Source organism: Equus quagga, chromosome 10, assembly GCF_021613505.1.
Source record: "Equus quagga isolate Etosha38 chromosome 10, UCLA_HA_Equagga_1.0, whole genome shotgun sequence".
In the NCBI taxonomy this organism is placed as follows: Eukaryota; Metazoa; Chordata; class Mammalia; order Perissodactyla; family Equidae; genus Equus; species Equus quagga.
Genome location: NC_060276.1, coordinates 16446949 through 16459950, shown reverse-complemented (window position 1 = coordinate 16459950; position 13002 = coordinate 16446949). Strand labels below are relative to the sequence as shown.

Sequence of the window (13002 nt, the reverse complement as noted above, 5' to 3'; positions counted from 1 at the left end):
ATGAAGATTTACTTAATTATCGGTGCTAGCATGTTAAAATTCATGGCCCTTTTTGATCTCAGATCTTGGCTTTATAATACAAAATAGTATTGTTTCCACTTCGGGACTCCAGATTAGTCCAAATATTTTAAAAGTACTGGTTAAAAATACAGTTTTTAGGGGCCAGCCCGGTGGTGTAGTGGTTGGGTTTGTGGGCTCTGCTTTGGTGGTCCAGGGTTTGCTGGTTCAGGTCCTCGGCACAGACCTACACACTGCTCGTTGAGCCATACTGTGGCAGCATCCCACATACAGAATAAAGGAGGATTGGCACAGATGTTAGCTCAGGGCTGATCTTCCTCACCAAAAAAAAGAAATATATATATGTGTCTAGTTTTTAGCAAAACCTTGTCTTCAAGGTAAACAGATTGGATAAATAATAAGAACAATGTTTTTGAGGGGTGAGAGAAAGTGCAACTGATAAACCTTCATAGTGTTTTAAGGTTTTTTCCACACTTAATTCTAGAATTGAATTGAAAAATCCTTTGTGAAAGGTTAAGAGTAAGCTTTCCCACCTTTCATTACTTCAGATTTTAACAGTGTGTTTATTTGATTCTCTTTAAGATTGTAGTGACCATATATGGTAAGCCAAGAATTGAGACTTATGATCTGACAAATACAAGTATATTAGCGTACTGGGGCAGGATATTTGAGGATGGCAATAATGATTAATATCGACATCTCCCCTTTTATTCCCTAGATTTCTGAAGCTGATAGTACCATCTAGTGGTAGAGAAAAGTTACTGCAGACTACGTAAAGTAGAATAATTTTGACCACCTTTTTGCTTTGAGAAACTTACTAATGAGAAAGATCTAAATTCGTACTTTTCACGACTTTTCTTTTAATGTGACTGGCAGGATTACTACAATTCAAATTTGTGATACAGTTGATTTAAATTTTGGGTTCAGTGTACGCTTTTGTAGCACCTTGGGGCCCCTTGGATTATTGACATATGTAGTGTGTTTATACTCATATTGTAGAACTTGAAGCATAATTTTGCAATTTAAAAGTATTACAGTTTATATTTATTGAATTTTGACTTTATCGTATTCATCTAGCCTGAATTGATTTGATATTGAGTGCTTTGTCAGAAACAGAACTTCCAATTATTTGATTGTTCTAACGGGAAACATATGTTCTACTTTATGATTGTAATTTATGATGGGGGTTTATAGGATTGTATTTCAGGGACTGTCTTTGAGAATTGTACTGTGCTAGTCTGTACAGCAAAGAGGAATTGATCCCTGTGACAGTTTCGTGATCATTTGCTATCTGTGGCTCACTACCTACTTTGCTAATACTTAAAATGGTAAATACTGTATAATTCAGTCTGTCCTGTTAGTTTGATATAGCATGAACTGTGTTTTGAAATATTAAATTAGAGAATCTCTTTACTGTCTCCATACTTTTGCCTTTTCCGGAATGTCTTATAGTTGGAATCATGTAGTATGTAGCCTTTTCAGATTGGCTCCTTTCATTTAGTTGGCCTTTTTGGGGGGACCGGGGGGATTAGTTGATATATAAATGGTTGTGAGAAAGGATCCCATAGGCTAGAAGAGATTGAAGGTACAGGAAGGAGGGTTCAGCCTCAAGAGGAACCTTGTGCACAGGAAGCCCTGTGATGGGAGGACATTTCCGCTGTAATAGGAGAGAAGGAGGAGGATAGACAGTTTCTATCTGGTCTGTTTTCTCTGTGAGGGGTGTAGGGAGAGATGTGAGGGTTGGACATGTGAGGACAGAGGAGAAGATTTGAAAGAATAGTTAGGACGATTGGGAGAGGAAGTTTGCCTAGAGAAATGTAAGGTTTCCAGACTGGATGGAGGGCCCAGTTGAGGTTGGTAATCATGAATTTATGTAGCAATACCATCAGTCAGGTTGTGTGACTTTTCCTTCAGTAGTTCAGGATCCTGGATGTCACATGAAGTGCTTAGTTGGTTAATTCAGAATTGGGATTTTGCCAAGGGGGTTTCACAAAGAAGTAAAGGGATAAGGGAACTTGGGATATTTGTAAGAGAGAAATCTAAGATAGGGAAGTGAAGGCGGGAAAATAAGAAGAAACAGGGAGGAATTAATAGACTGGTGGTCCTGGAAAGGTTGAAGAATGAGAATGAAATTACTTCAGAAAGCAATCATTTGTGGTCCCCAAGTGTGATACAGTGATTTCAGAGTTAGAACCATTTTAGGTGCTTATAAGGTGTCTGGGTGTCGTTATAGGAGTTGGATGGTTGATGGAAGACATCAGTGAAGATCAAGGAACTGAATGGCTAGGTGTTGCTTAGATTGTCTATGTGGACAGTTGAAATCACCCAGGATGATGGCAGGGGTTGGGATAGAGAAAAGGGCTGTGAGCTGTGTGCTCCGAAAAGTCTGAGCATGAGGTAGAATGATTGAGAGTTGGTAATTGTTAGCCACAAGGAGGGGAAGAACGTAGCGTAGTCTGTGGACGAGCAGAATTGCCATCATCTGAGAGTTTGTTAGAAAGGTCTAATGTCAAGTCCTACCCATGACCTACTAAATAGGAATCACCATTTTAACAAGGTCCTAGGTGGTTTGTATTCACATTAAAGTTTGAGAAGCAGTGGTTTAGCTGAATGACATGGACTTCAGAGGTACAGGGCTTTTTACAAGGGGATCGAGAACTAATGGCTCAACAGTGCTGTCTCTGGTAGAACTTCCATGCTGACGGAAATGTTCTTTGTTTACACCAACATGGTAGCCACTAGCCACATGGCGGTTATTGAGCAGTTACAATGGTGTGCTGTCCTCCTATTCTTAATAGAAGTTTATATGTTACAAATGAGCAGGAATAGCTAGAATTAAACTCTGCATCTTATGTGAGTTTTCCCCATTCCCATCTTATGTGTGTTTAGATAATAAGTATATTCTTTTTTTTAAGTAGTATTTCCAAAATGTCAAATATTGGTAATAGCAGATAGCTCTGGCTTATAGCTGATGCTAGGCTCTGTTTTGTAGAAGTACTTTAATTTGATAACTTACCATCACTAAACATTTGAGAACCTACAAGGAACTGTGATTACGTGTAAATGGTGGTTCTTTTAAAATCATTTTCATTAAGGAGTTAAGACCTTTGTATTTAATAACTTATATGGAGCAAAGTAATCTGTGATGAGATAGAAAATGGTCTCTAGAGTAGATGCTGAGTGTTAGCTATTTACAGTAAGAATGTGTAGAATTTTAGTCATGATCGCAAACAACCTCTGCTCAGTTTAGGTTCTTGGAATTGTAAGGAGCCAAACTTGTGGTTTATTATTTTTCTTAAATTACCCAAGATAGAATATTTTGCATGAGATGGCTGCTCAAGAAATGTTTGTAACCTCTTCATTTTCTTTGGCTTGAAACTAAGCATGGTATTTAATGTGTCACTTATTTTTTGGTGATACCTCCTTGTCCTATAGCCTCTCTTGTGCCAGGTTTTAGTTGTGCAAAATGAGTTAATAAAACAGGATTTCAGGGCTGGCCTGGTGGCATAGTGGTTAAGTTTGGCACACTCTGCTTCAGCAGCTTGGGTTTGTGGGTTCGGATCCCGGGTGTGGGCCTACACAACTCATCAGCCACGCTCTGGCGTCAGCCCACATATAAAATAGAGGAAGACTGGCACAGATGTTACCTCAGGGGCTAATCTTTCTCAGCAAAAAAAAAAAAAGAAAGAAAGATTGGCGACAGATGTTAGCAGCTCAGGGCTAATATTCCTCAGAAAAAAACAAAAACGAAAAAACAGAGTTTCAGGGTTTTTTTGGGAGGGGAGTGGAGGAGAACACAATTTAGTGACAGATATGTGACCAACTGATTAAAATACAGTGTTCAGAAACTTTATGTTAGAGATTGCGTGTCCAATCATGTAACTGGATTTGTTCCAGGAAGTAGGGTCACCATAGTTCTATTAGAAGTATGTTGAAAGTGTGTTGTTCATGTACATTCAGCCTTTGTCTGCTGTAATAGTCCCTTAATATTTCTTTTCCCTTGTTCTTTTTCTCTAGAATATGTTGTAACTTTCAATCTTCATTACTTTTATTAAATGGAAGTTTAGGGAGATTTTAATATGATATCAAAGTCTTGAAAAACCTTTTAAGTTTAGTAGCATTGAACAGATATATGAAGTACTGGAAAGGCAGTTTCCTACACTAGTTGAATATGGACTTTAAAATCAGATCTATATTTGAATCTTAGCTCTACCACTTACTAGTCACATGATCTTGGGCAAGTTATTTAGTCTCTCTAAGAGCCTTAGATACTGCGTCTGTAAAATGGGGATTTGAAAAAAGCCCACTTCATAGGGTTATTGTAAGGAATAAATGAAATAGTGCATGTAAAGCCTCCAGTCTTCCTTGCGTAGCATCCTAAGGATTTAAAGCAGAGGTGCTGATGCTTATCCCAACCTTAATGCTTGTCCTTTTGCTTTTTCTTTTTAAAAAAAATTCCAGCATTATTGAGTGCCTGCTGAGTGTGGGCGCATTGGGGATTTTAGAAGAGAAGCCCCTTTTGGACAAAGAGCTTCCGGTCTACACAAGATATGATAAGAGTAATGACTAACAATTGAATAGAACTGTGTAGTTTACGAAGCATTTTTCACAAACATTTTCTTAAAGTAGCCTTTTCAGGAAAGTGCTGTTGTCAGTCCCATTTGATAGACCAGGAGATTTTGCCTTATGAATGTTAAGTACTTTTACCAAATGAAGAACTAGTAACTGGCCGTCTTCACAATTCTGTCCAAGGGTCCTTTCTGCTTCATACTGTTAACTGACGTGAGAATTTAGGAGGGGGAAGGAAATACAGCTTGAAGCAGGAAATAAAAGATGAAGAAAACATTGATTAGGAAGGAGAAGAGAATTGGTAAAGGGACAGATAGGGCTTTACAGTACTAGGAGGAGGAAACTTGGTTTCCTGGTAAGTTGGTCACTTGCCGTGCCTCTCTGGGGCAATCAGAAAGGTAACAGAGGGGCCTGACTATTCTAAGGTGTCACAGACATCTGGGGGCTGTGTTCATAAAGGTTGGCAACACTTGGTGGCATAGGAAGGAAGACAACTTTATTTTGTCACCTACCTTATCAGCCTGGATTTTTAGAAATTGCAGCTGTGAATACAAGGGCAAGGTTTTATTTTTTATCATATTCATTTGTTTGAATAGATAAATGAACAATGTACAAAAATCAGCATTACAAAAGAGTATACACTGTAAGTAAGCTTTCCTCCCATCCTTGCCCTTGTATCTCAGTTTTCAAATTCCTTTGCTAAAAGCAGCCACTGCTATCAGTTTCTTGTATATCCTTCCAGAGCAATTCTGTACATACATAAGCGTACGTATAACTGTCCTTTTTCTCACTTCCAGGAGTATGTGAAAATGTGTATTTCCATGACAGTGGGTATTACCACTTTAAAAACATGTCTCATCTCTGCCACTCCCTAGCTTTGTGACCTTGGGCAAGATTATTTAACCTTTCTGAACTGACAGTGACTGATGACAGCCTCATGGGGTTATTGTGAGGCTCAAATGATAATGCATATAAGCTGCATAGCACATCTGGCATAGTCAAATCTCACAATGCTCAAATGTTAGCTCTTATATTTTGAATATTTCCAATTTATGTATTAAGTGGAAAAGGCAAGATGCAGAATAGTATGCGTAGAATCCCATTTGTTTGTGTGTCCTTTTAAAAAACACATGTGCACATACGAAAAAATAATAGTTGACATTTATTGAGAGTGTCATGTGCCAGGCAGTGTTCTAAATTAAGTATTTTACATGAACTAACTCATTTAATTCATTCAAGAACTCTCTGCGGTAGGTCTCAGGTAAGAGGACACACAGTCTGTGGCAGATCCAGGATTCAAAACCAGGCTCTCAACCCTGGAGGTTGAGAAAAGAAGCAGTTTACAGTGGTTCTGTTGGGGGGTGTGGGGGAAGTAAGAAGGAAGGGAAGCAAGAAAGCGAGGGTGCGGGCTGGCAGTGCAGAGCAGGTGGAATTAGAAGGTGGAAAGGAAGATTTTTACTTCTTTTATGCAGATAGTTCTTTTATAATAATTATTTAAAAAAATTTGTTTAGTGTTAAAACAGTTTCACAATTTTGAATTGAGGGGAAGAAAACCCAATAAGTGACCACGAAAAATTTAAACAGAGGTGCTGTGACTAGCTTCATACTCACATTTTCATGTGCATTTTCAATTATTTTTTAGGATAAATTCCCAAAAGTAAAATCACTGGGTCAAAGGGTTTTCAGTCTTTTTAAGGTTCCTGATACATGCTGCCATATTACTTTGTAGAAAGATTGTGCTTAATTATTCCCATCAGCGGTGCATGAGTTTACCTCTCCTTTCACCATATTGGATGCTATAAATTCTTTTAATTACAGAGGTAGTACATTGCCCGTTTTTCAAAAATTAGAATAGTACAGTAGTACTATTAAAGTAGTTCAATAAAGCCCTCCCTTCACCCCGAAATCACATTCTCTAGGAAAAACTAGTAACAGTTTGGTATGTATCTTCCCAGAGCCTTTTTTTACGTACATATATAGTGCATATGCACACTCTTTAAATATAATGACATCATGATATAGATACATAACATTATGCTACTTTTTTCATTCTGTGATATATCATAGACTTTCTTCCCTGTTGGTACATATAGATCCACCTCATTCTTTTTTTTTTTTTGAGGAAGATTAGCCCTGAGCTAACTGCTGCCAATCCTTCTCTTTTTGCTGAGGAAGACTGGCCCTGAGCTAATATCCGTGCCCATCTTCCTCTACTTTATACGTGGGACGCCTACCACAGCATGGCTTTTGCCAAGTGGTGCCGTGTCCACACCCGGGATCCGAACTGGCAAACCCCGGGCCGCCAAGAAGCGGAACATGTGAACTCAACCGCTGCGCCACTGGGCTGGCCCCGACCTCATTCTTTCTTAACAGTTTTATCTCACAGTATAAATAGAACCGTGGTTTATTTAAGGATTTCTCTAGTAATAAAAATCAGTTACATCTATTTTTTTCATGAATACAAATAAAATGGCATTGATCTTCCTTGTACATATATGCTTATGTACTTATACAAGTGATTCTATAGGGTAAAGTCCTAGAAGTGGGCTTGCCAGGTAGAAGGTTCTGTGCATTTACCATTGGGAATAAATACTGTCGCCTGTACCCAGTTTGTGCTCCCGCCAACAGTGTATGAGAGTGTCCAGTTCCCTACATCTGTCCTGGATATTATCAGGCTTTCATTTTTGTCCAACCGATTATCTCATTTAATTTTCATTTCTCTTATCACTATTAAGGTTGGGGTTCTGTTCATTTTTTTTTAGTTATTTATATTTCTTCTGTGAATTGCTAGTTCGTATCTTTTTTTTTTAAAGATTTTATTTTTCCTTTTTCTCCCCAAAGCCCCCTGGTACATAGTTGTATATTTTTTTAGTTGGGGGTCCTTCTAGTTGTGGCATGCGGGATGCCACCTCAGCGTGGCTTGATGACTGGTGCCACGTCCGCATCCAGGATTCGAACCGGTGAAATCCTGGGCCGCTGAAGCAGAGTGTGCGAACTTAACCAGTCGGCCACGGGGCTGGCCCCCCAGTTCCTATCTTTTGCACATTTTTCTCTTGAGATTTATCTTTGTGAAATTGATTTGTAGTGCTCTCTGTAATATAGATAGTAATTTTCTGTTACTAAATGTGAATGATTTCCCAGTTTATCATTTGTCTTTTAACCTGGTGTATGGTGCTTTGTGCCATGCAAAGCTTTCTTAATTTTAGTCAAATCTTTCAGTCTCTTCCTTTATGGCTTCTTAGGTGTCCCAACCCCAAGATTATGAAACATATTCTCCTCCATTTTCTTCTATTACATTTATAGTATATTATTGTATGATTAGATTTTTTGATCTGTCTCTAATTTTTTCATATGGTATAGGGAAAGAAATCTCAATTAAAAAAAATGGATAGCCAATAATGCCATTGTGTCTTTTCCCCACTCATTTGAAATGCCACTGTTATCATACTCCCAATTCCCATATGCATATGAGTCTATTTTCAACCTTGTTTTCTCGTCTGTTGATGTATGTCTATGCCTGTGCCAGTATTTTAACTTCTGTTGCTTTATAGTATATTTTGATATCTTTTTTAAGAGATATTCTTGTGTATTTTACATTTATTCTTCCAGAAAACCATAGAATCAACTTAAAGTTCCATTTTATTGGCATTTCATTAAATTAAGTTAGTGAGAACTGAGATCATTCCAGTGTTGATCCTGTTCATCCAGAAGCATGGTCTATCTCAATGTTTTTTTGGTTTTTTTTTAAAGATTTTATTCTTTTCCTTTTTCTCCCCAAAGCCCCCTGGTACATAGTTGTATATTCTTTGTTGTGGGTCCTTTTAGTTGTGGCATGTGGGACGCTGCCTCAGCGTGGTCTGACGAGCAGTGCCATGTCCGCGCCCAGGATTCGAACCAACGAAACACTGGGCAGCCTGCAGCGGAGCCCGCGAACTTAACCACTCGGCCACGGGGCCAGCCCCTATCTCAATGTTTTTTTGAGGCTTCTTCTATATTTTTATTTCTAACCCACTTTTTGTTGTTTATTATAGCTTTTTATAACGAAAGTCTGCTATTTTGATAGGTGAAAATGATATATCACTTAATTTACGCTTTGATTCTAGAGAAGTCAAATTTTCTAAGAGTATGTTTAACTACTTATATCCTGTGAATTATTTGATCATATGCTTGATCTATTTTTCTGTTGGGGTCTTAATCTTTTATAAGCTTATATCATAAAGATACTAATCCTTTTTCACAGGTATAGCAGATATTTTTCCAGTTTATTGTTTGCCTTTTAATTTTACCACTTTTTTTTTACTCGGAAGTTGGAAAGTCTAATATAGTTAAATCTGTTAATCTTTTGTGATTTTTTATTATTGCTCTTAATGACCCCTAAATTTTTATCCTGAATGATTCCATATTTAGGACAGACAAATGTGCCATATGGAAAACTAGTCATGTTGACCTGATAATGGAATCAGTTAAGTAATTTCTTATAGATGTTTAATAATGTAGTGTTATTATAGTGTTAGTGATTGTTTTCATTGTAAATAACAATATTATGTATATCATATGTATGATATAATATGTATCAGAATGATTGAAACATTTGGTTATGATTTTTCATTCTAAGAATTTTTAATTTGGGGCAAGTGCAAGTGATTCTAACAGCTTTAACAAAATTCTGTGTCTTAAAAATTGTCAGTTTAGTTGTTTACAGTAGGTGATGTGTTCTGATAGGAAATTCACTGTAGTGTTGAGATCAGAAGATAGCTTTAATTGACTTCTTTGTCTTCACAGGGAGAGTTATTCACATGAATTTGTCTTGTTGTCTATAAAACACTATCTACTAACTTCTACCTTTTCCCCTTTTTTCCTCCCTCAAAATTCTACCCTAGTTATGTGAAGCTGCATTGATATAAATTTTTATTAACTATTTTGCAAACAATCTAATGCTCTCAGTTCCTTGAGTTTACATATTCAAATATACTAATTGAATTACCCTTTTCTTATAATAACGAATGTGCTTTTATTTCTAAAAAAACAAAAAACTTTTAAAGTATCTATTAGGAAAGATATTAGCATCAGAGAATAGGAGTTGATATGCTTTCTCATTGAGAAATTAGTCCCTGGAATTACAACCGATAACTTATGGTAAAAGAAAAAACAATGAAGGTATTAGAGCTGTGCCTGAAACTTTCTGTATTTTGACCTTAAGACAAGTGAACATTTGGTTTTTATACCTTTTTTGAATGCTAAATACATTGTCTTATGTACAGTAGGCCTTCAATAAATAAAATATTTGTAGTGAATAACTGAATGAAGCACCTTCTGTTAATGGTATAAATTCTTTTCAAATTGCTGTGAAATACAGTTCTAAAATTTCTATGTAAATTTTGTGTAATCCCTTACAGTATACATAACTAACTTGCAACATAACTTTTCTGCCGCTTATGTTAGAAATTCCTTTTATACTTAATATTTAATTACTTGATTGGTTGGCTAATTCATTTGTAGATGACTTCCTTACTGAATTTGATCATTTGACTTTCATGATAGTTTAAAGAGCTATCTAGAACAGTGCTGTCCAGTAGAACTTTTGTGCGATGATAGACACATTCTATATCTGTGATGTCCAATACAGATGCAGCTTGCCACATGTGACTCATAAGCACTTGAAATGTGGTCCATGCGACTGAGAAACTGAAGGTTTAATTTTATTTAATTGTAAGTGACTTAAATTTTAAAAGCCTCATGTTTCTCATGGCTACTATATTAGCACAGATATACCTACTTTATTTTCATTTAGTTTTCCAAGTTATAGTAAGTTTATTTTCTAGGTGAGTGTTCTGATTTTACCAACTGTGTGAGGTAAAACTTTGAAACCTATGGTAAAAAAAACTAATAACAAGAACTAATCTTAAAAATTGACTTCTTAGAGTTTGAAAATGTTTACTGAATTATGTGCACAGTCAAGATCACAAAACTCATTTTTATAGAATTGTAAATTCAAAGAAAATAACTGTCACAATGATTATAAGAAAACTGTGTTTTGTATTTAATTTTTGTTGCATTTATATGAAATGTTAGCTTACTATATTGAACAGACCACAAACCATTTCTCATTTCTGGAGGTGATTTCATTCTAAGGAGAAGCATATATTCTAAGTACCCGTGAACTAATGCTCATTTTAAGATTGGTCCATGTAAAGCTTTTGTTCGTTTTTAAGCAGCTGATTTAGAAGAAAGTTTTAATGAACATGAACTGGAACCCTCATCACCTAAAAGTAAAAAGAAAAGTCGCAAAGGAAGGCCACGAAAAACTAATTTTAAAGGGCTGTCGGAAGATACCAGGTCCACATCCTCCCACGGAACAGATGAAATGGAAAGTAGTTCCTATGTAAGTAGAAAAATGTAGGATTCTTACTTTTTGTTTCACTATGACTATTTCATTTAAACTGTGTTTATAGGTAAAATTTATCATTTGAAATGTCAACTAAGCTTGAGGTACTGATAGCATATTTTGATGAATTTTTTTTTTCTTTTGCATCTGCAGAGAGATAGGTCTCCACACAGAAGCAGCCCTAGTGACACCAGGCCTAAATGTGGATTTTGTCACGTAGGGGAGGAAGAAAATGAAGCAAGAGGAAAACTGCATATATTTAATGCCAAGAAGGCAGCTGCACATTATAAGTGCATGGTAAGCATGGTCCTTTTTATGTGCTTTTAAACTTAAGTTTTTTGAAAAGCATTTAGCTAGTAACCAAATAAGGCACTTTTCCCCCCAGCATTAGTATTTTAGAATTATGAATAGTATATCCTATAATCCCAAATCTTTGTAAACTTTAGATTTTTAAAAATGTGGACTTTATGATTTAGTAGGATTTAAAGTAATCCTGATTATAGTTAACATATTCCAGATAATCCATAATTAACTATTTCATAACTGTAAAAATTTCACCTTTACTGTAAACTGGTCATGAAGAATATGTTCGACCTCCACTATAACCTAGTAGATGTCTCTATTATTGTACTTGACACAGTGTGTTGCAGTAATTCATTTATGAGCCTCTCTCCCTTAATAAACTCTTAATTTCCTTGAGGATAGCACCTATATCTTATCTTTGCATCTTTAGATCCAGGTCTGACATACAGCATATACAAACGTTTTTGAATTAGATTGTATTGAATTACTCATCCCATTTTATGAGTAGGTTTTTTAAACTATATTATTTATATCAGAGGTTCTTAAACAGAGATGCCTATCAGATTTGCCTGGGGAGCTTTTTCCAAAATATGTACCCCTGGAGTAGATCCCAAAGATGTCTAGTTCGAGGGAAAAAAATCCCTAGGTGTTTCTGATCTGCATCCATGGTTGAAATTTGCCAATTTAAACTCTTTTTAAAAACTTTATGGAAATGTAAAACAGTTGAGATGACAGGGTGACACTATTGAAATCTTCATTTTTTTAATGAAGTATTTAATCTTGGCTTCATACTGACAGCCCCCAGTTTTATTTCATTGTCCTTATTTTGGATTATATTTTAATCAAATGTGACTATATTAAAAATATTTGAGTCAGTACTTGATTATTAAAGAAAAGTCATCTTTCTCAGGCTATTAAACAACACTTTTGTTATTATATTGTTTTATCTTTTTCTCACAAAGATTCTGAATATTAAATGTTCTTGCATTTTTCTTTTCTAGTTATTTTCTTCTGGCACAGTCCAGCTCACAACAACATCAAGAGCAGAATTTGGAGATTTTGATATTAAAACTGTACTTCAGGAGATTAAGCGAGGAAAAAGAATGGTCTGTGGTTTTATATTTATGTTATGCATCGTTACTCTTCTGACTTTCTGCTTTAAATTTAGAACACATCTCAAATTTATCCAGTCATCAAAAAGTTTAATACAAAGTAGTTCATATGTTAATGCAAAGTACATATTTGACTTATCTGTAATAAAATAAAAGATGCTGATGTTACTGAAACTTATTCCTCTTTCTATGTAACTTCATTACTTGAGAGAATTAGACTGAGATTTATATTTCAGGGTATTTGAGAGTCTCATTAATCAAATAAATGAACATATGAATGTGACACACCTATTAAGTTAAAAATGTTACATTGTTTCAGCTTGCTTAAAGAAAAATTCCATAGCGTGAATATAGCAATGAGAACCTCCCCTGTTGTTATTCATTCATTTTTTTAATAAGAGGAAAAAAAATTTTTTTAAATTTTCTGTTTAGTTAAAGTACACGTATATAATTATGTCTCTTAAAATGTTTATCATAGCTTTAAAGTTTCCTTTATAAAATGTGCCTAAGTCTCATGTTTTTAAACATACTGAATTACTAATAAATAGCTTTAAGAAATATTGGCATCTTTATTGATCACTTACTCCTTTACAGTTTATGAGTATTATAAAATGT

The 13002-nt window shown here is 35.6% G+C and overlaps 1 protein-coding gene across 6 annotated transcripts in view; it reads left to right on the top strand.

The window, feature by feature from the left end:
* The window catches only part of PHF6 (PHD finger protein 6), a 52440-nt gene that overhangs the window by 18347 nt on the left and 21091 nt on the right, over positions 1 to 13002 (top strand). For 5 of the 6 annotated variants that reach the window (XM_046673541.1, XM_046673542.1, XM_046673544.1 and 2 more), the window contains 3 exons: positions 10800 to 10969; positions 11126 to 11269; positions 12277 to 12381. In XM_046673541.1, coding sequence (XP_046529497.1) covers positions 10800 to 10969; positions 11126 to 11269; positions 12277 to 12381 — 419 coding nt within the window. The remainder of the gene's footprint in view (positions 1 to 10799; positions 10970 to 11125; positions 11270 to 12276; positions 12382 to 13002) is intronic. The other variant, XM_046673543.1, reaches the window with a different exon arrangement.